Here is a 25547-nt window from a genome sequence, read left to right as displayed (position 1 = left end):
CAGTTACGTATTGCTACATTTTATTTTATCTTTATCTTTATTCATAGTGAATTAATTATTATACTGTTCACCCGGGATTCATATACTATTCTCATACTGTACATATACTGTACATCCGGGTTTCAGTATCGTTTGTTCATGGTAAAAAGACGGATGTCGCTCATTGGTTCAAAAAAAACAATTATTATACCTTTATAATAGTTATTGAATGGTACATCAATCACAAAAAATAAGATTAACAACTTATAATTTTTTTCTGAAAATATATGTTTTGGTCTTTAGAGAGATGAATGAAGAGAAAGAATCAAATTGATATTGTATATTTTATGAATGCTTAATGTTCTTTCAATGCAGTTGCAGCAGTATATAATCAAATTCCCAGCGTTTAAAGACAAAACAAAATTAAAAATAAATGATTAAGTGTGTCAGATGAATAAACAAAAATCACAATAAAACCCATTATTTAATATTTACATGTTTTAAATAATAATACTATCATTAAACATTATTATGCCACCATCACAATGGCTTGATTCATCAAAACATTTAACTTCCGCGTGAGGAAGCCTGAATGCTTTTTAAATAATATATTTAATTTCTTTTATTTATTTTTTTTAAAGCAGGAGATGCATGAAGAAGAAAGTGGTGTGAGCTATAAGATCAGAAGTGGATTGGTTCTGAATGGTTCAAAGCATGTCTAAACACTCAATAAAGATCATTTGAGGAGTGTGTTTTAAAAGTTGATGAGCATACACTGCATGGATCTGTTCAACCCTGCAAAACATTAGCACTTAAACAAACCATAAAAATGTTTGCAGTGGTGGCAGGATGTTCCAAGGCTCCTCAATTAGGTTTTCTTAATCCATAAAGCAATCCATATTAATTATTGCTTAATTGGCTGAAATATTGGCTTTATTTTCCTCCTTTTAGTATCACTGGAACTCATTTTCCGCAAGTAAGTCACTATACTAAGTTAAGTTGAAAATATCTGGTCTTATTATGTACTTCATGTATTGATTAAAACACATTCATGCATATATGATAGATGTAGCACTTAATTTCAAGCTCTTCAATAAGTTTTATATTTTATATGCTCTTTGATGTACTATTATTTATTTTTATTTTTACTGTTAATAAATATGATTTCTTATTTGACTTAACTTAATTAAGACAATAACACAATATTGATGTATAAAGCTTCACGAATTATATGTGAGTAATTAGAAAACAATATTAAACCAAGTTAAGTACCATTTTTAGGACAAACTTTTTAAATTAAGTGGTTAGATTAACAAACATCGCAATAGAGGCACACAATCATTTTCAAACATATATATGACCATTAAACAATTTATTATTCTAAACAATTAATAAATCAAAAGCATATGTCATTCAATAGCATCAAAATTTAGACAAATTTGGTAATGTGAAAAGAATGTTAAAACACAGAGCAAGATTAACCCTTTCTCTTTGAAGGCAGTACGTCAACCTTCACGTGATCCACTCCACCTGTCATTACGTGACAAATATGTTTATATGCCTGAATATATAAATAATAATATTTAATGTGTTCATATCTCATTAGATATGTGGTAATAATATAATTATATATTTTAATCGAATCCTATAAAGTTGTTCACCATTATACTCTTCAATTTGCTACATACTGAATTTTCTTCACACATAAATTTTGGTTAATTTAATCTCATATTAATTGTCTTGATTTTTAATAATTATTCAATATGAATACATGACAATAATACTAAGTATTTATACATAATTTAGAATTTTAAATATATATATATATATATTATTTTATTCTATATTATTGATTTAGACTTTAAACCGATGAATTGTCAGCTGTTACTCCTGTTAGTCTGTTTATCTCAATCAAACATCACAATTAATAATCAACATGACTAATTTTTTAGTGTAATGTAATATCAAAATAATAATATTCTCTTAAGTATAGAATATTTAAATATTTAAATAAAACTATATGAAATAAATTAAAACTTAGTCAAACTTTTAGAAAAATTGTAAATATGAAAAGGATGTAAACTAGTGCAGAAGGTTTATGTCCTTATTATAAATAGGTCTCAATCTCTTTAGAGCCACTCGTTTTTTAAGGACCAAATGATTCAAACCCCAATGCATATAACGTGGTCTAATGGAAAAATTAATGAATCATCCCTCATAATTTTATTACTTGTAATGTCAAATTTATATATAGTCCACTTCACAATTCATACATTTCATTGTATTGAAACATCCATGCATTCTGATGGTCTTGCATTTAAAACCTCACATGCACACACATTCCATTATGTTAATTGTCTTCATTTCTCAATCATTCTTTAATATTTATACATCTATTTAAAGTGGATGTATAATCTGCCATGAAAGCATTTTAAAAAATAATTATAAAATTTTAAAAAAATATTATTGTACTTAAATATTTGTTTGTATTAATTATGGCATTACTAATAGAGAGGTTTAATTGCATTCATTAGTTTTGTACTAATATTTCATTTAACTTTTCAAAGACAATTATTATGATTGAAAAATATTTATTTTGTAGAAATATGTATGCTAACGGTTTACATTATTATGAGTTATTTTAAAATGTTGTTTTAATTTTATTTTTTTATTTAATATAATTTTGAAAAAATAAAAATTAAAAACTATCAATTTTATCTAGTTCAGTCCACATCAGTAATTAACAATAATCTTCTATAATTTAAATTAATGCCAATCAAAATTTAATCAAGATAATAAAATATAAAATAAGATAAATTCTAAAATTCACAATAATAAGTAAAAAAATAAAAATAATAACACTTAGATTTACATGAAAAAACTAAAAAAAAAACTTAAAAAATACAAACAAAAGAGGTCAAAGAAAATGATGCCAATATATTAAAAGTTAAATTCAATGGCACTAGTTTAGTTTTTAAAATTATTTTATTATAATAAAACTTTAAAATATATTTAAATAAACTCTAATTCGATTATAAATTGAATCCAAATTCAGCCTATTAACTGGATCTCTCCAGGATCCGCTATCACAAACACCAAATTTTTTTTTACATAATTTAAAAACTCACATAAAATCATCCATTCCTCGTATCAACCAAAATTCAAAACGCTTAACAAACATTTTAAATAGAAATTAACTTCTAAACTAATACCGTGCTAAATTTAAAATAAATTTATAAAGATAGGTGGGCAGCCGTTTTTGAACTTATCCTTTTGACTTAAAAGATAAGTTTCTAGATATACATCCAATCCAAGCCAAGTCAAGAGCACATCCAAAGTTTGAAGGAAGACCATTTCACACGTTTTCATTGTATTATCATAATCAAAGAACCCCACAAAACAGTGTTGAATGTCATATAGCCTTGTTTCTTTGACCATTTCTTTCTCTTCATCTTCCTTTCTTCTCTCCTATTTATATACTTCATTTCATTTGAGTTCACTCACCATCAAACAAACATATCTATCAAACCTTCAACCTCAAATCACTCTTTCTCATCATCATCATCCTCTTCTTCTTTCTCTCTTAATTTTTTGATCAACAGATATGTCATCTTCTTCTACTGTTAGATTTGAAGAGGTGTTAATTTTTAATTTTTTATTATTATAACGTGGGCAAAGTAATACACACGTATTATTTATGTCTTAATTATATATATTAGAAGAGAGTCAAACTTTCGATCTCCTACATAAAAATTACGTGTTTTAACCACTCGGGTATTACAACCGTGATTATTTTTAACTTTTTCTTAGCAATGCATGATAAGAAAAAAATAAAAATTAAAACATTATTTTGTTGCAGGGATTTGTAGTGAATTCTCATGGATTGAAGCTCTACACATGCAGATGGGTTGCAGAAAACCATAATTCTAAAGCTTTAGTCTTTATTTGCCATGGTATTTAATATATTTATTCAATGTAACACCTCTCTAGTCTTTTTATAATATAGTTACTTGAATTTTTATTTATTTATTTTTATTAATTTGAAGGGTATGCAATGGAGTGTAGCATTTCAATGGAAGGGACAGGAATGCAACTTGCAAAAGCTGGTTATGATGTTCATGGTATTGATTATGAAGGTCATGGAAAATCATCTGGTTTACAAGGTTATATTTCGAGCTTCGATGATCTTGTCACTGATTGTTCCGATTATTTCATTAGTGTTTGCGGTAAGAGATACATTCATATCTATATTTACTAAATTAACTGATATCGATTAAATTATTAGCTGATATACATGCAAATATTTTTTATTTTCAGAGAAAAAAGAAAATAAAATGAAAAAACGGTATTTACTCGGAGAATCAATGGGAGGAGCTGTTGCAATAAAAATTCATAGAAAAAATCAAGCTTATTGGGATGGTGCTATTTTAGTTGCTCCAATGTGCAAGGTTATTATTAATTTTTATTTTATTATTTTTTTTTACATGAACTAAGCCTGGATCATTATATTATTTTACTGATATATATATAATTTGTAATATTTATTTATTTAAATAGATTGCAGAAGAAATGAGACCACATCCAATAGTGATTAATGTATTGCAAAAGCTTTGCAAAATCATCCCAACTTGGAGAATAATTCCAACTCAAGACATCATAGACAGTGCAATTAAGAATCCAGAATGGAGAGATGTGGTATGAATTCAATTAATGCATTATTATTAGTGTTAATTAATCATTTAATCTATATTTAATTTTCAATTAATTAACTCTTAATTAATTTTTCACAGGTTAGGAACAATCCTTATTGCTACAAAGGAAAGCCTCGCTTGAGAACTGGTCATGAACTTCTTATGGTCAGTTTAGACATTGAAGAAAACTTAGATAAGGTAATAATTAAATTAAACCATAATTAAATTTAATAAATATTTAGTATATTGAAAATTGAGATTTATAATTTTTTATATTAAATAATAGGTTTCATTACCGTTTATGATTGTTCATGGTGGAGCTGATACAGTAACAGACTCTGCAGTGAGTCAAGCATTATATGATAAGGCAACAAGTAAAGACAAGACCTTCAAGTTATACCCTGGAATGTGGCATGCATTGACTTCCGGTGAACCTCAAGAGAACATTGATCTTGTATTTTTTGACATTGTTGCATGGCTAAATGAGAGATCAATGTCTACAGTGAACTTAGAGAGTGAAATGAAAATCATACATGATGTGAAAAAAATATAAAATTAAAATATTATAAGGTTGGTTGAATTCAAATAAATAATAAAACCAAGCTGATATATATATAAAAAAAAGCATTAAATATATTTATACTTATATTTAATGGAGCAGTTAGTGTTTTGTAATGTAGTGATGTAAGACTTTGATTAATAGATTTTGTATTCATGTTCTTTGTTAGTATATGAAAAAATTGTGAATTTTGATTTAATTTTTAATGAAATGAAAGCCAAAGGGACCTACTACCAATGAAAAGATATTTGTATTTGCGTAGAGATTTCAAATAGTGTGACCTAAGATTGGCCTCAAATAAGACAAACTTTGAAGAGATGTGAAATAATATATATATATATTATTTATTTATGTGATAAAAATAAATAAATTATAATAAAAATAATTTATGATTCACATACAAAATTTATATTTATATAAATATATCCTTGAGTAAGTGAATAACCCCACATAATTCTTATAAATTTTATTTAACATGATTGTAATTAGGTCAGAATGAGCTTTCGAAGCCATTGCATTGTTCAAGCTCTGGTCGTTACATTATTTAATCGAGCTTCGAACTCGAGCCGAGCTTTCTTCGAGCCTTCATTTTTTATGCTTGTTTACTGCCATACTATTTTAACCGAGCTCGAGCTCTAATCGAGCTTCTTTCTCGAGCCTTCATGCCGAGCTCAACTCGCTAAGAAAATTCAGTTTAGACTTAGCACTAACTCGATTACGACTTTGATTTATATATATTTTTTATTTAGTAAACTTATTTAATGAATCATTATCAAGTGTGACTCAACTCGATTTGAGTTTGATTATATTAATGATCAAGTTACAAATAAAATCGTAAATCGATACTATAAATCTAGCTTTTAATTATACAATAAACGAGTTTAGCTTGCATTGCTTTATCTTACGAGTTCATTTAACTTAAATCGAACCAGTTGACTCGAGACTTTTGAACGAGCTTAGCCTTTTGAATAAGTAGGGGCTTTATACTCTATACGTGAATCTCAAATCGACAACAACGACATAATACATATACACCTTTAATATACATATATCATATATATAATGTAATATATATATATATATACACGAGCTCACAATCGAGTTTATAAACGAGACTGTTCATGTAGCTGGTCACGAGTTAGTGCTCATGAAAGTCAAAACTAGCCGAGCTTTTATGCCAAGTTTGTCATTGCTTTATTAATCGAGCTTGAAAACGATGCTCTGTTTCTACTGCTTACTACATATGAAAATTTAAACACGTAATGAGCTCTTTATCGCAGACCCAACACCCGAGCTACTCACGAAATCCGCTACTCAAATACACCCCTAATTGTAATACTAATATATATATATATATATATATCCTACCTTAATTGTGTAAATATATATGGAAAAAAATAAAAAATATTTATTTCTAAAATTTTTAATATTTAAAATAAATCTAAAACATTACACCAAGAATCTTGTGAATTTGATCTAGGAGATATTTTTTTGATGAGATATCTATAATAAAAACAAATATTAAAATATATATATAATTTTATATTCCAAAATCAATACTATTTCTAAAATAAATTTATTTGATGGAAATAAATTTATCCCCCCCACCTTTATTTTTTTTTGAGGTTTGAAGGTAGACAAGTATTTTTTAATATTTTATAAAGAGAGAAAAATGTCATAATTTTATTATATATATATATATATATTAATTATAACATCAAAATTAATGACTGTGGAACTATAGAAAGAGACATCAGTATGTTCTTCATGGTGGTTTGAATCTTTGCAACTTGTTGTATTTAATTAAATTGAGATTAATTATTAGTTTAATGCAAAGCATCTAATTTGAAAAAATGATATTTTATAAAGCCATGGAATCATATGATATCAGACTATCTTTATTGACACGAATAAAAAAATATCACATTACTTCAAACAAACCTTTCATTTTCAAAGATAACAAAACTTTCATTCACAACATACACATATTCCTTAGTTTGATGATTAATATTTTTGCCACTATTACTTTGTTTTAATCAATAGAGAAAATAACAACATATGACCAATTAATTATTTTAATACTTAAATAAAACCCTTGAATTAGGAAGATTTAATATGTTTATAAAAGTTTAAGCATTTAATTAATAATAAGTACTAAAATTCAACAATTTTTTAAGACCTAATCTAACAAATTATTAATGTTGATCAACATTATGAATTGACAATATAGACCTAGTACAATTATAGAATATATTTTTTAAATTTCTAGAAAAAAAAATCCATTAATCTAGTTCTTCTAAATGTAGGTGAGGGTCTTGATGATATATATATATATATATTTCAATGAATTTTTAAAGTAAAATTAATGTTTTTTAATCACACTTAATCTATAAATACAAAGCAAGTCCATAACATCACACCTCACCTTCTTTCTCACATCTCCTTCATCTTCTTCCCTTCTAATGGTATGTTAATTTTATTTATTTATTTATTTATTTATTTTTCTATTCTTTCTCAAACTCCCAAAAAATAAAATAAATAAATAAATAAAAAACAAGTGTTTTATTCTTCATTTGATTTACAGGCTCTAAGTGATGATCAAAACATCAAATATGAAGAGGTAGGCCTTTCTTATCTTCTTCTTCTTCTTCATTTTGAGAATAATTAATCTTATGATTTTTTTTTAGGAGTTTATAGTGAATCAAAGAGAAACAAAGCTCTTTACATGCAAATGGATTCCTGTAAACCAAGAACCAAAAGCCCTTGTTTTCATTTGCCATGGTAAATATATATATATATATATATATACAATTATAATTTCTCAAATCAAAGTTCATTTGATTTAAACTTTAGAGTCATTAATTTTAATCATATGCTTATAATTTATCAGGTTATGGCATGGAGTGTAGCATTTCAATGAGAGGTAATCTTTTTCTTCTCATAAGAAACACAGTAAAATATTACTAAACATTAATGTTTATTATTGTTGTTATTATTATTATTATTATTGTTGTTGTTGTTGTATTTAGGCACAGGGACACAGCTTGCAAAAGCTGGTTTTGAAGTTCATGGAATGGATTATGAAGGCCATGGAAAGTCATCTGGATTGCAAGGATATATACCGAATTTCGACAACATTGTCGATGATTGTTCGAACTATTTCATTAGTATTTGCGGTATATTACAAGTTATCAAAACTCTAAACAATACATATAAGTATTTTTTAGGTAGTTCTATTTGTTATTTTATTTTCTTCTTGAAATTTAGAGAGGTCGGAGAATAAAAAGAAGAAGAGGTTTCTTCTCGGAGAGTCTATGGGAGGAGCGGTTGCACTTTTATTGCATAGAAAAGAACCTTATTTTTGGAACGGAGTTGTTCTTGTTGCGCCGATGTGCAAAGTATGTTCATTAGATTTTTTATTTTTTTTTATAAAACTCTAAATCTCTTTTGAGTAGGAATGGAAATGAAATACTATATAGTTTATTGCAAGAGTGGTGTGCTAAATTGAATTCATTTGATATATTATTAGAGCATAAAGTAAAAATTAATATTTTTCTTTTTAAAATTTCAGATTTCAGAAGAGATTAAACCACATCCTATTATAGTGAATTTTTTGGGGAAGTTGGCTAATATAATTCCAACTTGGAGAATAACCCCAACACAAGAACTCTTGGATGTTGCCTTCAAAAATCCGAAATTTAGAAACGAGGTAAAATAATAATAATAATAATAATAATAATAATAATAATAATAGTAAAATGCTTAATTTAATAAATAAGTGATTTTAGTTTTATTTATATTTATTTTTTTATTTATTTTGAAGGTGAGGAATAATCCTTATTGTTATAAAGGAAGACCAAGATTGAAGAGTGCTCTTGAGCTTCTCCGAGTTAGCTTGGATATTGAGAAGAACTTAGACAAGGTAAACATATAATTTTCTCATTAATTTTAATTTATTTTATGATTTATTTTTTATGTTTAATAAGATGTGATTAGTACATTAGTTAGTTTTGATTAGAGTCATCTTGAAAGCTCCTTATTAAAGGTCAAATTCTTTTTTTAATACAAGTTGCTAATTTTGATGTCATTTGGGTGTGTATATATATATATATATATATAATCATTAAAATAAGCTGTATTAGTTGATTTTGTGAGATAGGTGCAACTAATTTTTAATTAAAAAAATTTAAAGAATAATTAAAGATATGAATAATATATATTATTAGTCAAAGCTTTGGGTCTTTATCACAAAACATAGAGAGAATATATATTACTTTATGTCTATATCTTGGGTCCCTTCATTTGCTTCAATTGTGCACTAAAAACCAAGTTCAATACTGTCACTTGATTCAGCAATTTCAGCTAATGGTCACTTGTAGATTTCCAATATTAAGATATTGACAAATTAATTTAAGTGAGTTTTTTAATTGCATATATATATATAATTTTGAAAGGTAGATATGTAATTATGAGGCTTTTGTTTTGATGTAATATATAAATATATTAAAATTGTTATATTAATTTATTAATCATAATTTATGAGAAATTTACTTTAATCTGTTGAAATATAATTTTATGAGAAAAAAATTTAAATATATTTATGCTAATCTTACTATAACACCGAATGATTCAGTTTTGCTTAGCATGACTATGATTTGATTGTCTACCCACTTAACCACTTGCCGACCACTTGCCGACCTATATACATCAATGTTGTTAGATCCAGTCTGTCATTTTGTGGATGAGTATCGTGCGAACCCACTGAGACCCGGGAACATGCATAAATTTCGATGAACAAATGGAGATGGCGTACATGCTACTGGAACCATCCACGACATTACTATTCACAACTCGAATGCAGTCGAACTCTCACCACTCGGGTGAGGCTATCGTAATCGATACCAGTAATTCGAAAGTCACCACCTGAAGATCCAGTCTGTCATTGACCTCTTAAAATTTAGAGAAATCAAGAGTGGAATCGAGGTCCACTTAAACTTCAATCGAGATCAATAATAAAATATAAAAAATATTTCATAATCATTAATAATAACAAATAAAATATAAAAAAGCACAATCAACTCAATTTGATATTTAGATTCATACCATGCTCAAATAAATATATACTAATTAAAATAAAATAATCAAAAGCATATAATCAAACGATAACGGCAATTACTTAAACATTTAATAAGAGTTACATAATTAAGAGTTGATTTTCGACCTTTTATACCCAACCAGTTCATTTGATTCTTAATCTAACCCGCTACCTTGCCTGATTTTGGCATAGTTTTATTAAAAGAAATTCAAAAGATAATAATCGGACTAACCTCATAGCCGGTTCCTGATTTTTCTGATTAGACTAACAGGGCTAGTCCGAATCCGTCTACATCGCTATATATACATTCATATATATATATATATGATATATATGAAGCTAAACAATTATGCTACAAAGGTATTAAAAAGAAATTAGACATAAGGTTGCAAATCATTGAGATCAATAGAACTTCATTAAAATGTTAACTGATGCATGGAATTTGTCAACTGTTATCAGGTCTCATTGCCATTCTTGATAGTACATGGTGAAGATGACAAGGTAACAGACCCTTCAACAAGCAAACTGCTCTATGAATCAGCCTCTAGCAAGGACAAGACCCTCAAGCTCTATCCAGGAATGTGGCATGCACTCACCTCCGGCGAGCCACCGGAGAACATCAATCTCGTATTTTCTGACATTGTTTCATGGCTCGATGATAGAGCTATCAACGTCAGCAATACTGATTTAGAAACAAAGCAGAAATCCAAGAATGATAAGCAGTTCTCTCTGTCACAAGACTAGAATCACAATTCACAATACTCAATTCTCAATTCTCATGTTCGGAAAATATATGTCAGAAACTCGAACAAAGTTATTTAAGATAGACAGTGAATAAAAGAACTTTTATAGAACCCGGAATTGATCTAACAATTGCATACCCATTTGCATCTTGATACCTCCCTGTTCCTCCGATCACGGCAATGTGAGACTCATTGAGGGCTGGTTGATATAGACCAAAGAATCGTAGGCTGTCTGTTGAGTCCTTGTTATTGCCATTAAACATGGCTTTCATCGCTACCATGCTGCTGTTTTTGTTCTCCGAGCTCATCACGTAGATTCCTTGTATTTTGCCTTGCAATTGTGAGCCGATGAGTAATTCCTCATTGATTACTGTTACCATGCCCGGTTCTAATGTTTGTAGCCTCCCAAGGAATGGTAGCCAGCTCGCTGAGGAGCTACTGCTAGCTCTGCCCATACTTGAGTGATGGGAAGGAACTCCATTTTTTGGTGATGAGAAAGTTGCGGGTTTGGGAGAGTACCGATGATGGCCATTGTTTGATGATACTGGAGCTTCCGATTGGCCTTTGTTCCCAAGTACATCATTCATGAGCAAGACAATTGTTCGACCGGTATTCGGCGATGGAACTGAAATTGATGGACAGACGATGATGAAGATGGCGAAGATAAACCATGTACAGACTCCATGCTTCATTGCTTTCATGTCTAGAGTTTGGGAGATGATGATATTTGTTTTTAAATCTGATATGAAGCCTGGAAAAAGCAAATGGAGTGGTTAACAAAGTTTAAGAGATTTCCCAACTAAAACACATAAACTAACTAAACATCAGAGACCAACTCCATTGATACTCCAACTTCAATATTATCTTCTGAAAAAATGAAACTCTGGAACAATGTAGTCAAAAAAAAAATGCAACTCATCCAGTAAGAGATGAGCCACATCATTGACGTCAACCAATTGATATTAGCCAAATGAATTCGGAAGGTAAAAGGAGACTTTCAAAGAGCCTAAAACTAGCCGAAAAATTAATAAGTTTATCATCCCCTCAAGGCCATCTTCAAGAAGCTTCTTCCAGGTGGAACTTTTCCAAGATGGCAACCGTTGCATCTCTCGCGCTGCAATATTAAAATCAAGGCCAATATCATCTTGCATGTGACAAGCAATTTGGTACCAAAAAAAACATATAAAGAACTTGACAAAAGCATGCCAGTTTGAGGCTTGAAACCAAAAAGCACCAAAGACCAACCGATTTTGGAGGGAAATCTAATTTTCAGAATTCAGACATCATTACAATCTGTACAGTTGATACTTCAGATTGAGAGTTAATTACGATGAACAGTGCTAAACTTTAGTTGCATTTTTAAGATATGGAAAAGGAGTGAGGATAATCAAGAAATGAAGAAATTGACACATAGCATGCTTGAATACTTCATATTCAGATTAAAATTGTGATTAAGAAGGATAAAAAGTTCAATTTCATTTCCACCTGAACAAGAAAAAGAAACAAGAAAATTTTCATCATCAGTGTGTTTGAAAAAATTCATCAGTTAAGCTTTGCTAAGTTAGTTGAGAATGCAGCGGATACGAAGCATAAATACTAGTAAGCATACCTTCCCGGCCTTAGAATCTTGTAGGTTCCTGGCTTGGTGAGATCAACAACTGTGGAACCAGCACGACCAGCAGGAAGCAGGCCACCATCAAAAACATATGCACAATGTTCCCAGAGGTTCTGAAAATCAGTAGTGCTGACACTACTCGGCTGTCCGCTAAGGTTGGCACTGGTGAGAGCCAGTGCACTTCTACAACCACGAGCAATTGCCTGAATGAAGTTGGAGTCTGGCACACGAACTCCAATGCTGTCTAACCCGGGATTTAGCGACTTTTCCAAATCACTAGAATTACCTGATGTAAATAGCATTCTAAGAATTTATAGTTAATAAAAAAGCATGTGTAGTGTCATACAGACCTCGACTTAGAACAACAGTAACAGGTCCTGGAAGAAGACAGTCAAGCAGTCCTGGAGGTAAGTGATCCAGAATGGCGAAGCGTGATATATCTGATACATCAGCAACACTAATTGCCAGAGGACTCGTTTGTTGCCGTCCTTTAATGTCATAAATCCGTTTAACGGCTTGTGCAGAACTGTCACAATAAGATCATTGATAAGACATCAACACTATATCTTATAAGTCAATATCACTATCTACAAGTGAAGAAGTACAGGAAATCAAAAGGAATTATTAATAGCATTTGTGCATTTTTGCATGAAAAGAAAGAACTCAGACCTCCCAAGTGGTATAAATTCATATTTCCTTCTAATTATTGAACAATTAGAAAGTTACAAGCTAAAAACTAACCCATCGTTTCCAATGTTCTCAGTAAGTCAGAAGAAAATTATCACAACAATGGCCCAATTGTTTTCCAACAAAAGACAGCAACCATGGAATTTCCAAAACACTCTTAAATCTCTGCTATATTTCACCAACAAATTTCTTCACGAGAATAAATTAAGTTCTTGCTAAACATAGACAGCACCGATGAATTCTGTTAAAGTATGAACTTGGAAGCCATGTTACATTGTCACTCACCAAGCATCACAAGCAAACCCATAAAGGGTGTCTGTCGGAACTGCAATAACTTTCTCATCTTTAATAGCACTGATTGCTTCTTCAACATGATCTTCTGATGCCGGGAGGATGACACCAGCCTTAGTTATGTATCCCATGTCACATTGCTTTGAATTCTGAGTCATATGCCCCCAGAGACCACAACCAAATCTCCTTCTATCTTGCAGAAAATTAAGATTCCCAGATCTATTAGGACACCTGAGAAAGGTTCACAAACTCAGTAAACTATTAACAATCCCAAATCAATGAGAAGCTAGAAAGACAAAGGCACTACCTTTAGCACTAATCAGCTAATGAAATCCATAATCTCAAAGTCTAAACAAATATATACAAAACCAAAATTTTATATCTCCTGAAAATTCCAGAAAAATAGCCACATGATGTTATTGGATTCAGAGGGAAACCTATTGATAAAACTATTGATAAAAATCTCTAATCTCCTCTTTCCACCACTTAAAACAAAAGACTAAAATGCTCTGGAAAAGGAATTAAAACATAATGGGAGAAAGGTTCACAAAATCAGCAAGGCAAAGGCACAACCTTTAGCATGATCAATGACTAAAATTAACAATCTCAAATCTGAGCAACTACATTCAAAATCAAAACTTTATGACTCCTGGAAATTCCAGACAAATAGCCACAGAATATCATTCGATTCAGAAAAAAAAATTAATGATAAAACTATCAATAAAATTCCTTATCTGGACTGAAATGCACTGGAAAAAGAATGAAAACATAATGGAAAATGGGATTGAAAATGGATTGATAGAATACCAGAAAGAGAGGGATCCGACGGAGAATGGAATCCGGGGAAGTCTTTCAGTGAACTTGGAGGGAGAAAGCATCAGCTTTTCCAGAGCTCTAGTTGGGGGGCAATGGTGGAGCTTCAAAGCTGAAGCTTTTGTGGCTATGGCGTTGGATTTAGGCTTTGGTTTTTTTCCACTGTTTTGTGGATATAGGTCAAAGCTTTGACCAAAGTTTAGGTCAACAAGTTTGCATTATGGGTGATTGACTTTTTTGATAATTTAGAGGAATTGGAAGTAATTTGGATTTAAAATTATATGGACTTGGAATTATATAATTTTTAAAATTTAAATAAATTTGTGTTTAGTTTGAGGAAAAATATGTAAATCTGAATTTTGAGTTTTTTTTTTTTTGAATGTTTGAAAAATATATGATGAGAATAAAATTATAAATATCAAAACATGTAATTATATAGAAAAATTACAAATGTGCTGGACTTCGTTGTCTAAGCTGCGAATGTGATCAAATTTGATTATGATCGAAAAACAGAAGTAAGTAATAGTTAAAGATACGGTTGTTTTATTGCAAACAAGATATGTTTTAAAAAATGGGTAAAGCAAGAAGATTTCATGTTTATTACTTTATAATAAACATTAGATTTTAAAAGAAAAAAAAACTTTAAAAATATATAAAAAAAAATTATTTCCGAACCTTACAATTTTATCTTTCAAATATTTTCAAAAAATAAAAACAATAAACTTTTTTTATTATTATTTTCATGGTCATTTAATATGAAGGGAAAAAAGGATAAAATTGCAAATTATAACAAATCCAAAAACAAAAAACTTCATTCCTTATAACAAATGAAATTGTGAATCTTGATGAATTCCTTGATTTTCAACCCATTAATTCCAAACCCGATAACCCGTTTGGAAAACGGTTCTGTTATAAACCCGATAACCCGTTTGGAAAACGGTTCTGTTATAAACCCGATAACCCGTTTGCACCATTTCGTTTCTAGAAAGATCGGGTGACCGCCTTCTCCCAAACAACGACACAAGCCCTTCGAAATCCACGCGCACACCCGCGCGGCGTTCCCGGCCATCGGCGCAAGCGAGCTCCAGCGTCGAAGCTCGTCGGAGAAGAAGATGAGGATCGAAGAGGTTCAGTCCACCACCAAGAAGCAGCGCATCGCCACTCACACCCACATCAAGGGCCTTGGCCTTGACGTTCGTTTCCTTTCTCTTTTCTAGGGTTTAGGGTTTTAGATTTTGTCTTTTGATTCTTCCCATGGTTTATGGGGTTTTAGGGATTGTTGGTGGTTTTGATTTGTTGATTTGTGAATTGATGGTTTGGTTTTTGCTTGATTTTTAGCCCAATGGCGTTGCGCTTCCGATGGCGGCGGGGTTTGTGGGGCAGGTTGCGGCGAGAGAGGCTGCTGGGCTTGTGGTTGATATGATCCGGCAGAAGAAGATGGCTGGACGGGCGCTGCTTCTTGCCGGGCCTCCGAGCACTGGGAAGACTGCTCTCGCCCTTGGGATTTCTCAAGAGCTTGGAACCAAGGTGTGTCTTGGTGTCTTCTCTTCTTCTTGGACTATATTGCTTCCAAAATCATTACTTGCTTCTCGTTGTGGAGCATTGTTTATTGCAACAGTTAATTTAATTGGCTTCTGTTGATTTTTCGTTTGGCGTGTCTTGTTTTTGTGCTTAATGTGGTCATGGTTCATCCCTTTTTATTAATAAACATGGGCATATGTTCTGAGTTGTAGGTTCCTTTCTGTCCAATGGTTGGGTCCGAAGTGTACTCTTCGGAAGTGAAAAAGACTGAAGTGTTGATGGAAAATTTTCGAAGGGCTATTGGGTTGAGAATCAAGGAAAATAAGGAAGTATATGAAGGAGAGGTAATTTCTTTTTCTTATGATAGCTGGTTTTGGGTAGTGTGTGTATGTGTGGAGATGGTGGATTTGTTGTTTTATTTGTTATGCTATAGTGTCTTCATTCACCATAGTCATATCTACTTTAATTGCAGGTTACTGAGCTTTCTCCAGAAGAAACTGAGAGTACAAATGGTGGCTATGGGAAGAGCATTGGTCATGTAATTGTCGGGTTAAAGACTGTAAAAGGAACAAAGCAATTAAAATTGGATCCAACCATCTATGATGCTCTAATCAAGGAAAAGGTATACATGTTCTCTTAATTCACTAGAGAGGTGTACTTCATTTGGGAGGCATTTTTTAATTTTTTCGGAGGTGGCATTCTACCAAAACATATGAAGTGTATTTAATTATGACTTCTATAATCTCTAATTGTTTATGTAAACTCTTTTATTATTTTCTATTGGCGGTCTTGCTTATTTTTCTTATATAATTTTTGCAGAGTGTATTTTGCTTATTTCCTATTGTTGATATTGTTATTGGTTTGTCCTTGTAAGATTTACATATTATTGGAATAGAGCTCATGATTCATAAGCTATATTTGATTTGCTCCCGATCATGTTATGGTTACTAATATGAGCTGCAGGTTGCTGTAGGCGATGTCATTTATATTGAAGCAAATAGTGGTGCTGTGAAGAGGGTTGGTAGAAGTGATAGTTTTGCTACAGAATTTGATCTTGAAGCAGAAGAGTATGTTCCACTACCTAAAGGAGAGGTGCACAAGAAAAAAGAGATAGTGCAGGTACCTCTAACACGTTCTTATGTTGTGAAGCTAGTTAAATTTAAAATTTGCTCAATCTTATGGTTGCATTACAGTTTGTTTTTAGCTTTTATTTGAATGGCTCGATTATCCCTTCAGTTAAGCTATCACACAAGTTCATCATGTGTTATTTGGATACAAAAGTTTGTTGAGATTTGCAATTTGATGTTTGACTGTGCTACAGAACTTCATATTTTCTGACCCGAGTTTTGAATTAGTTAACTTCATGCTATAATTTTATAGTATTTTATTTTGATTTTCTCATAATTATAGTCACAGTATGACCAAATAAATGTCCATTTATTACCAAAAGTTATTCTAAACCCTTCATCTATTGGCATGACGGTGACTGATGTTCCTCTCTTCTTTTAGGACGTAACTTTACATGATCTTGATGCTGCAAATGCTCGTCCACAAGGTGGGCAGGATATACTATCGCTTATGGGGCAGATGATGAAACCTCGGAAGACTGAAATCACTGACAAGCTACGACAAGAAATCAATAAGGTGCAACTTCTGAATCTTTTAGGAATGTACCTCAATAAATATATTCCTTTGCTTATCCATAGACAAACCTTTTATCTCCATACTTTAGTTGAAAATAACCATGTTTTAATAGTTGACCTAATTATTAACTTGCGTGATTAACTTTGACAATGGTCGTGGTTGATGCCAGGTGGTTAATAGATATATTGATGAGGGAGTTGCGGAGCTTGTTCCTGGAGTCTTGTTTATTGATGAGGTCATCTGTCCTTTTCAATGATCAACCATCACATTGTATATGGTGGAAATTTGCAGTCTATAACACATTCTTTCTGCAGGTTCATATGCTGGATATGGAATGCTTTTCTTACCTCAATCGTGCGTTAGAAAGCGCTATCTCACCAATAGTGATATTTGCTACAAATAGAGGAATATGCAATGTGAGGTACACATTAGTGAGAAATTCGGGCTTTTGAGTGCCTTCCTTGCAAAAATAACTTGTATCCAGTTCCATGTTTATACATACCTTCCATAGTAAATGGATTTCTGATATCTTATTTAATTCAGCTATTTAACCTTATAGTTCAGGGCTTCTTAACAACCAAAGTTCATCTCTGCAATTACCTTTTGTGCAGTTGGTTTGTAGGAATGTTAACCATATCATCTGTGCTTTGCCGGAAACTTAAAAAAAAAAAATCAAAACATACTTGTTAAGCTCAAACATAAGCAGTGTTGTTATTAATAGCAGCCAACTTTGTTGCTTGCTTTGGAGAAAAGGCAGGTGGAGTACATTGTAGAGTAATTGCTGATGATAAACTTTACGTTTGGTCAAATATAAATAGTGGTGCTAATTTTAATTAAACAAATAACTTGGTTATTATCTTTTGAGAGAAAGCATGGTAAGTTAAATTGGAGAGTAGTTAGGGATGATGAATTTTTGTGGGTAACTCGGTTTTCTTTTAACAACTTGATGCATGGCTTGACATGCTTTCAACTTTGCCATTTATTAGTCTTGGCAAGTTATTTTACTTGGAAACCACTAATTGTCATTGCTCAAAGTAGGGCTCAAAGTAGTTGATAATCGAAGTATAGTTGATTCTTTTATCACTAGAGCTCAAGGTAGAGCATTCTAGCAATTTGCTGTCTCACCTCTTAGGTATATCAGCAAAACTTTGCTCTATCTGCTACTAGGAATTGCTGCAATTTCATCATATCTTGATAGTTTGTTGTTTTTGTGTATATTTGAACCATTTGAATGCATCTTTTCAGAGGAACTGATATGACCAGCCCACATGGTGTACCTGTGGATTTGCTGGATCGTTTGGTGATTATTAGGACAGAGACATATGGTCCCACTGAGATGATCCAGGTTTGTATCTTATTCTTCACTTATAGTAAGAATAAAAATTAAAAGTTGAATGCATTATATTCTTAAAGCTAAACTGGCTTGTTGTCCATGGCTGTTACTATGGGATACAGATATTGGCAATTAGAGCACAGGTTGAAGAACTAGTCATTGATGAAGAGAGTTTGGCTTATCTTGGAGAAATTGGTCAGGAGGCATCTTTAAGGTCTGCTTGTTATTTTAATTCTTGAGAATGCTTTTGTGGCATTTTTTTCATATCTGCTTAAGATATTGGGAGTTAATTGTGTGTTATAGCTATTTTTACATTCATCATTGGCTTTTCTTACTCTAACGGTATACGCACTTCCTTATTGTAGACATGTTTGTGCCATGCCAAAGTATATTTGCCTTTATGGAATATCTGGTTTTCCATCTGAGTTCCATGCAGAAATATATTGTTTATTTCAATTTGTGTTTTTCATTAAAATTTTTGTACATCTTTTATGCTTCTTCAGGCATGTGATGCAGTTATTATCACCTGCTAGCATTGTGTCCAGGATGAGCGGGAGGGATAAAATATGCAAGGTATTTAGAATTTTAACCTTTTTGCTTGAAGCTTTGTCCTGTATAATATACTGTGAACCACTTCCATTTTTCTCTGTTCAATGACTATGAATTAATTTTTCACTATCAGGCCGATATAGAGGAGGTAAATACCCTGTATCTGGATGCAAAATCTTCTGCACGGCTCCTCCAAGAACAACAAGATAGATACATATCTTGACTTAGATTTCCTCTGTGAGTCTTGGAATGTATTGAATTGCTGCTAACCATGAAGCTCTTGATGAGAGAACCTATTTCTGGCGAATCATCTTTGGATTTATCTTCTCCCTGGATTGTCTCTGCTGCACACTGAGTGATGGAATCAGAAATCTGAGGAATTTTCTGTATTTTCATTTTATAACTCAAAAATCTCACCGGGGAGGTGCTATGATTTGTTCTTATCAGGAGTTCTTGTCATAGGGTTACTAATCATATGACAGAGGCCTCAATTTGTGTCTGGAACTCTAACTGCTTTAATGTACTCCGGCTGAGGCCTCTTGGTTGAAAGAATAGACACAGTTGTTTCTTTTACGCTACTGAATTTCTATTACCTGTTTTCAGATATTGATTTTTTTATTGAAATGTTTCTTATTATAATTGTTGTTGTTGTTGTGTTATTTATCAAATTTGATCAGGCATGAAACTATATTTCAATTTCTCATGTGTAGGTAGTTAGTCTTTTATTCAAAGTAATCTCATTCATTGTCTTTTTTTTATCAATCCCTCTGCTCGTTAAAGACATCAGTAGAACCAGAAAGAATTTCTCATATTTTATTTACTTATGCCTACTAACTTCTACTATTTTATTATTATTTTTTACAACTTATATTATTATTCTTTTAATCTTATCATAATCATTCTATTACAATGGCTTTTATATGAACTGGAATGAAGAGTTTTCATAAATGCATATAAGAAAGCAAATTTGATTCAGTGGTTGCTGGAGATTAGTCCCACATCGGGTAACAAGAAGAAGAGCAAGCGACTCAATTCTATATAAAGGAACATCCATTCCTTTTTCCAAGTAACGCAGCTGCGTGGTGGGCACAAAGCGAACTATTCTTTCGCCTTTTACTAAAGAATACCGTGTGCCCGTCACTCTAAAGCAGCATACGCCTATTTTTGAAGGGGGTTTTTTTTGTAAAGAAAACCCCATTAATACTTAATCAAGGAAATTCTTGTTACATGTTCTATAAATGTGTTGCATGGATGCATGCATGCATTGTGGGCCTTGTTTATTCATTATATGTTTGTTAGTTAGCGCTTGCATTACGGGCCCTCATTTTGATCATTAGCCACATTTCTAAAAGGTGAATTATTATAGATTTTTTAAAAGCAAGCAAAAGGAAGATGCCCCCTCATTTTCACTGTGATTCTATTTCCGATTAAAAGTTTGAGGTTTTATCTAAAATGGTTTTTAATTACTTGTTACCTTAGTATTTACCTCTATTTACAAAAAAATAAAATGAATCCTGTCTTACTTAATTGTGAAAATAAGAAATTAATCTCTCGTTACCATAAGATAATTGATCTTTCAAATTTTATTTATGATTTATCTACAATTATAGAAGAATCTTGGTAGATCAGTGGTATTTTGTTAGAATGTTAAATAATCAATACGTGACTATGTATTGTGCAAATACTACAGAAATATTATATACTACTATTTACTCACTATTTATTGGTTCCCTATAAGAACATCTATATTTTTCACTACTCCAGAAAAAAATTGAAGCCAGTGTTGTGTGTATTGTGCAAATACTATAAAAAAAAAATATTATATAGTATTGTTTACTCATTATTTATTAGTCTCTCGAAAGAGCTATATCTTTCACCTCTCCAGATTTGTATAATAGAGGGGATTTACTATCGTGAGATTTTTATTCATAATATATCATTTTGGGCGTATATAACTATGCATCATTATTTACATATAGTAAATTTTTAAAAGATCATAAAACCATCATAACACTTCTGTATCTGGTACGTCTTTTTTTTTACGGTGTTTGTGGTTTTTGTAAAAGAAAAAAAAGAATCTACAAATTAATTAAAAAAAAATTCACTCTAATTGACATTGATGAGCAACCACTAGAAAAAATAAATAAATAAAAGCATCTCATTAAAAAAAACTATGATAATAATTTTAAAAAATTATAAAAACTAGTTTTCTCTCTCTAATTTTCTTTTTAATTCGGCGGGACCATTTAATGCACCGAATCTCTATAAATTGACAGCCAGCACCGCTTCAATCCGCACACAAAACCCTCTCGTTCCTTCGATCTTCTTCTCCGAAACCCTCGCCGGCGATCTCCACAACCCTAATGGCTTCCACCACCGCTGCTCCATCGCCGATCCAGCTCTGCGTCAAGGCCGCCGTTGGCGATCCCGACACTCTCGGCGACTGTAATCCTCCATCCCCCTTCTCTCTCCTGGATTATCTTGGTTTTCTCTTCTAATCACTCCTTTCTCAGGTCCCTTTAGCCAAAGGGTTCTCTTAACGCTGGAGGAGAAGAAGGTTCCCTACGAGATGAAGCTCATCAACGTCAGCGACAAACCCCAGTGGTGGGATTGTTTCCGATTTTTCAAGGTCTTTTGCTTGTTTGATCTTTGATCTTCATGGAGTTTGAGGATTTGGGGATTTTTTTTTTTAGGTTTTTGGAGATCAGTCCCGAGGGGAAGGTACCGGTCCTTCAGTCTCATGGAGGCGAATGGGTGCCAGATTCCGATGTGATCACCCAGATCATCGAGGAGAAGTACCCTTCCCCTTCACTGGTGACTCCGCCTGCGTGCGCTTCTGTGTATGTACTTCTTGAAGTTTTGATTTTTTTTTGGTTTTGTGTTTTGATTTTCATGCATATTACTTTTCTGACGTTCTTAGTACTGTTAAATGTATTTGTGATATCGTTTTGTTGGAATTGAATTAGATAATGATCCTGTTAGAAGATGCAAAATGTATACTGTTTATCATAATCTAACTCTAGTGGTGAAGGCCATGGTCTCATTTTTTAAATCACAATTAGTTCAGTTCTTCATATCAATTTCAAATGTTAATGTGGATAAAAAAATTAGGGTGTAGATCCTGGACACAATTGTGATTTAGGGTTGGAGAATGTAGTGGGCTTGTAGATTTTAATTCATGGAGTTAAAATTCATCCTCAAGTGCATCAAATGTTATGCAGTATGTATAACAAGTAGAAACAGTGATGCTCTGAATTTGAAATACTTTGTTGATTACATGCAGTGAGTTGTGTGTGTAGTTTAGTTTTTGAGTGATTTAACTTAGAGTTGCACTCTTTAAGTTTCAATTAGTAATTACATATTCTGTTTCCTCATTTACTTATGTGCAATTTAAGATCTCCGCTTCCCATCTTCTGAATAATATAAGTTTTCATGTGGTCTTTATCTGCCTTGGTAGTGAATAGTTTTTCTCACGTCTTAAGGAGCTACTGTGCTGATGTTTCTGTTGGTGGTTTGGTTTTGTTTTTTGAAGGCAATGATTGTTCTTAATAATGGATTTGGAAGCTCTTTTCAAAATTTAAGGACCACACAAGTAGAGGTGAAGCACTATTCAAAAATTAGGGGCCATATGAGTGTAGGTGATGCCTACGTTGTGTGTTTTAGCATGCCTGTCCATGTTCATATCTTGGTCTGTCTGAAGTCTGACTTTAACTATCAACCACTCATAAACAAGAAGCATTTTTTTAATATAGAAAATATGCCCAACATGAACTGTTTCAAGTCATCGAGACCTTTATTGCTGCTTTACAGGGGATCAAAGATTTTCCCTTCTTTTGTGAAGTTTCTACTGAGCAATGATCCCAGTGATGGCTTAGAGCAAGCGTTGGTGGATGAATTACGTGGTTTGGATGAGCATCTCAAAGAACATGTATGTTTATGAAACATAGTTAGAATTCATTCATTTCCCTTTTCTTGAGAAAATTAAACTTGTTTGTAGACAGTATTTTAGTTAGCCACATGAGTTTTAATGGATCAAGTGACAAAGGCAACAAAAATTTTTAAAAAAATAATAGTCCCACATTTCAAAATCAATCCATTGAAGTTATTATGTAAATGCACCCACAGATAATGATTATTATTATTTTTTCAGGGCCCCTTCATCAACGGGGAAAATATTTCTGCAGCAGACTTGAGTTTAGCACCTAAATTGTTCCATATGGAGATTGCTCTTGATCATTTTAAAGGATGGAAAATCCCAGAAGATCTTACTAATGTTCATGAATATATGAAGGTACTGACTGCCGCCCTTCCTTTTTGTGAATAAAAGCAAGCATAGAATATCAGAATATCAGAATATCAAGCATCCTGGATCATTATCCCAGAAAAGTTTTGATTCGTCTTCTTTTTAAATATTGACAATTGGAATTCTGCGGTTCCACACTCTGATGCACAAAAAGAGTTTTATCTGAGTTATCTTACTGATTGATTCATTATATTGGCTGGTTTTTTTCCTTTTACATCAATGCCCTAATATCTATTAAAGAACATGTGTAATAAATAGTTATGAATGTGCAAATTGTGAATTGGAATATGGAACACAAATATGCTATTTCTAAATTATCCTTCTTCACAATTTATGCTGATAGATTCCTCATTGTGTGGACATAAATGGTGTAATACCTTTGATTATATATCCTTTAAATGCACATAGACCCCAGTCATTTGCATTACCAAAATGCTATTTCTGAAGTATGCTTATTAAACTCTTTTCCTTTCTTGGCTTTTTGTCACAGCTATTGTTTAACAGGGAGTCTTTCCTAAAGACCAAGCCTACAAAAGAACATTTGATTGCAGGCTGGGCCCCCAAAGTTAATTCTTGAAGTTTGCTGGATAAAAGCTATTAAAGCAGGTAATAGCGCATATTCATGTGTGTATATATATATATATATAGTTGTTACCCAAGTACTATCTTAAAATGCAGCTACTGGCATATTGCTGTCTGAACTGGTGTGGTTCTCCAATCCAATTTGCTATCTTCGTATAATAAATCTTTATTGTGTTATCTTTTTGTTTAAACTCTTGTTATGATTACTTTATCTCATTATATTTGAATAACATCTTAGCTGGTTGGATTAGGTTTTACCTGTTTGTGTGCATGCATGTTTAAGAAATTGATTGATAAATGTGGGAATACCAACCTCCCGTTTAAAAATTGGTGAGCAGCATCCAATTCGTGCACATGTTTATGTATTTTTGTAATGGTGCTTAACATGACTCATTTTGGCCACGGCTGAGAGATCAAATGCTATCGGGGTACTTTTCACAAATGACCAGAGTTGAGTTCAGGAGTGATGACACATTTATGGAAGTATGATGGTTGGTTCCAATGTCTATCGTGTGTGAGTTTTATCCTTGCTCCACCAAATATTGTGTGTATTTTGGACCTGTTTAATATGATTTAATAGATATAAAATAAGTATGCTTGGTGCAAGTTGAGATGGTTTGGATAAAATTTTGAATTTTCTTTTTAGAATAAAAAATTTTTTTATAGAATTGATCCAAATTTAACCTAGTTAATGCTAATTAAAGTAAATAGTTTTTATAATTAAAAAGTGTAATTTTTTTTAATTAACGATGGTTTTGTATTATTATCAATAACTTGATAAAAGTAATTATCAATGAATATATCTATTTTTTTAAAAAAAATAATTTTGTAAAATAAAATCAGTGATATTCTATTTTTTTAAATAAATTTGGTAAAATAAAATCAGTGATATTCGATTGGAGCTTTGATTACGATTCTAATAATTAATAATTTGATGTTTTTACAGATTCACAGACAAATCAACTTATTTATAACTAATCTTAACTTATTATGAAAATTGATACCATATCAGATTCAAGTATTTACACACAAATATATATAAAGACTAGTAATTTAAAAATATCTTGCAACAATCATTAAATTATGATCTAATGATTATTATTTTATTATAAATATAACTTCAAACTAAATTAGTAATGAAA

General features: G+C 31.6%; 6 protein-coding genes and 1 non-coding gene across 10 annotated transcripts; 5 read left to right on the top strand and 2 right to left on the bottom strand.

The window, feature by feature from the left end:
- Positions 1 to 3476: 3476 nt before the first annotated feature.
- On the top strand, positions 3477 to 5355 carry LOC120268845 (caffeoylshikimate esterase-like). Of its 2 annotated transcripts, none has more exons than XM_039276103.1 (7): positions 3477 to 3616; positions 3839 to 3932; positions 4026 to 4205; positions 4297 to 4427; positions 4537 to 4674; positions 4770 to 4868; positions 4957 to 5355. In XM_039276103.1, the coding sequence occupies exons 1-7, from the start codon at positions 3584 to 3586 to the stop codon at positions 5221 to 5223; spliced, it is 942 nt and encodes a 313-aa protein (XP_039132037.1). In that variant the 5' UTR covers positions 3477 to 3583; the 3' UTR covers positions 5224 to 5355. The 2 variants fall into 2 exon arrangements, with proteins under 2 accessions (XP_039132037.1, XP_039132038.1); XM_039276104.1 differs by lacking the exon at positions 3477 to 3616 and adding an exon at positions 3641 to 3753.
- A 2232-nt stretch (positions 5356 to 7587) lies between these two features.
- LOC120268843 (caffeoylshikimate esterase-like) lies at positions 7588 to 11178 on the top strand. Of its 2 annotated transcripts, XM_039276101.1 has the most exons (9): positions 7588 to 7694; positions 7814 to 7849; positions 7917 to 8010; positions 8120 to 8152; positions 8259 to 8405; positions 8497 to 8627; positions 8801 to 8938; positions 9053 to 9151; positions 10784 to 11178. In XM_039276101.1, the coding sequence occupies exons 1-9, from the start codon at positions 7692 to 7694 to the stop codon at positions 11066 to 11068; spliced, it is 966 nt and encodes a 321-aa protein (XP_039132035.1). In that variant the 5' UTR covers positions 7588 to 7691; the 3' UTR covers positions 11069 to 11178. The 2 variants fall into 2 exon arrangements, with proteins under 2 accessions (XP_039132035.1, XP_039132036.1); XM_039276102.1 differs by lacking the exon at positions 7588 to 7694 and having other exon boundaries at positions 7927 to 8010.
- On the bottom strand, positions 11114 to 11800 carry LOC120268847 (dirigent protein 10-like). Its single transcript, XM_039276106.1, has one exon. The coding sequence runs from the start codon at positions 11766 to 11768 to the stop codon at positions 11139 to 11141; it is 630 nt and encodes a 209-aa protein (XP_039132040.1). The 5' UTR covers positions 11769 to 11800; the 3' UTR covers positions 11114 to 11138.
- Positions 11801 to 12052: 252 nt separating this feature from the next.
- LOC120268846 (yrdC domain-containing protein, mitochondrial) lies at positions 12053 to 14602 on the bottom strand. The gene is made up of 5 exons (XM_039276105.1): positions 14468 to 14602; positions 13655 to 13891; positions 13033 to 13208; positions 12677 to 12968; positions 12053 to 12181 (listed from the first exon to the last, which is right to left on the bottom strand). The coding sequence occupies exons 1-5, from the start codon at positions 14536 to 14538 to the stop codon at positions 12124 to 12126; spliced, it is 834 nt and encodes a 277-aa protein (XP_039132039.1). The 5' UTR covers positions 14539 to 14602; the 3' UTR covers positions 12053 to 12123.
- An 867-nt stretch (positions 14603 to 15469) lies between these two features.
- Positions 15470 to 19914, top strand: LOC120269269 (ruvB-like protein 1). Its single transcript, XM_039276600.1, has 12 exons — positions 15470 to 15666; positions 15812 to 16000; positions 16207 to 16338; positions 16467 to 16616; positions 16958 to 17113; positions 17504 to 17638; positions 17808 to 17873; positions 17953 to 18059; positions 18884 to 18983; positions 19094 to 19185; positions 19475 to 19544; positions 19654 to 19914. Exons 1-12 carry the CDS (start codon positions 15586 to 15588, stop codon positions 19741 to 19743), a joined length of 1368 nt encoding a protein of 455 aa, XP_039132534.1. The 5' UTR covers positions 15470 to 15585; the 3' UTR covers positions 19744 to 19914.
- A 679-nt stretch (positions 19915 to 20593) lies between these two features.
- On the top strand, positions 20594 to 20712 carry LOC120269605. Its single transcript, XR_005539252.1, has one exon. It is a non-coding gene; the product is annotated as a U5 spliceosomal RNA (small nuclear RNA).
- A 1086-nt stretch (positions 20713 to 21798) lies between these two features.
- LOC120268354 (probable glutathione S-transferase DHAR1, cytosolic) lies at positions 21799 to 24662 on the top strand. 2 transcript variants are annotated; one of them, XM_039275788.1, is made up of 7 exons: positions 21799 to 21965; positions 22034 to 22124; positions 22214 to 22360; positions 23331 to 23448; positions 23671 to 23811; positions 24314 to 24429; positions 24502 to 24662. In XM_039275788.1, the coding sequence occupies exons 1-6, from the start codon at positions 21884 to 21886 to the stop codon at positions 24398 to 24400; spliced, it is 666 nt and encodes a 221-aa protein (XP_039131722.1). In that variant the 5' UTR covers positions 21799 to 21883; the 3' UTR covers positions 24401 to 24429; positions 24502 to 24662. The 2 variants fall into 2 exon arrangements, with proteins under 2 accessions (XP_039131722.1, XP_039131721.1); XM_039275787.1 differs by having other exon boundaries at positions 24314 to 24662.
- Positions 24663 to 25547: the final 885 nt, after the last annotated feature.

Source organism: Dioscorea cayenensis, chromosome 9 (genome assembly GCF_009730915.1).
Source record: "Dioscorea cayenensis subsp. rotundata cultivar TDr96_F1 chromosome 9, TDr96_F1_v2_PseudoChromosome.rev07_lg8_w22 25.fasta, whole genome shotgun sequence".
In the NCBI taxonomy this organism is placed as follows: Eukaryota; Viridiplantae; Streptophyta; class Magnoliopsida; order Dioscoreales; family Dioscoreaceae; genus Dioscorea; species Dioscorea cayenensis.
This window is presented reverse-complemented; position numbering and strand designations above follow the sequence as displayed.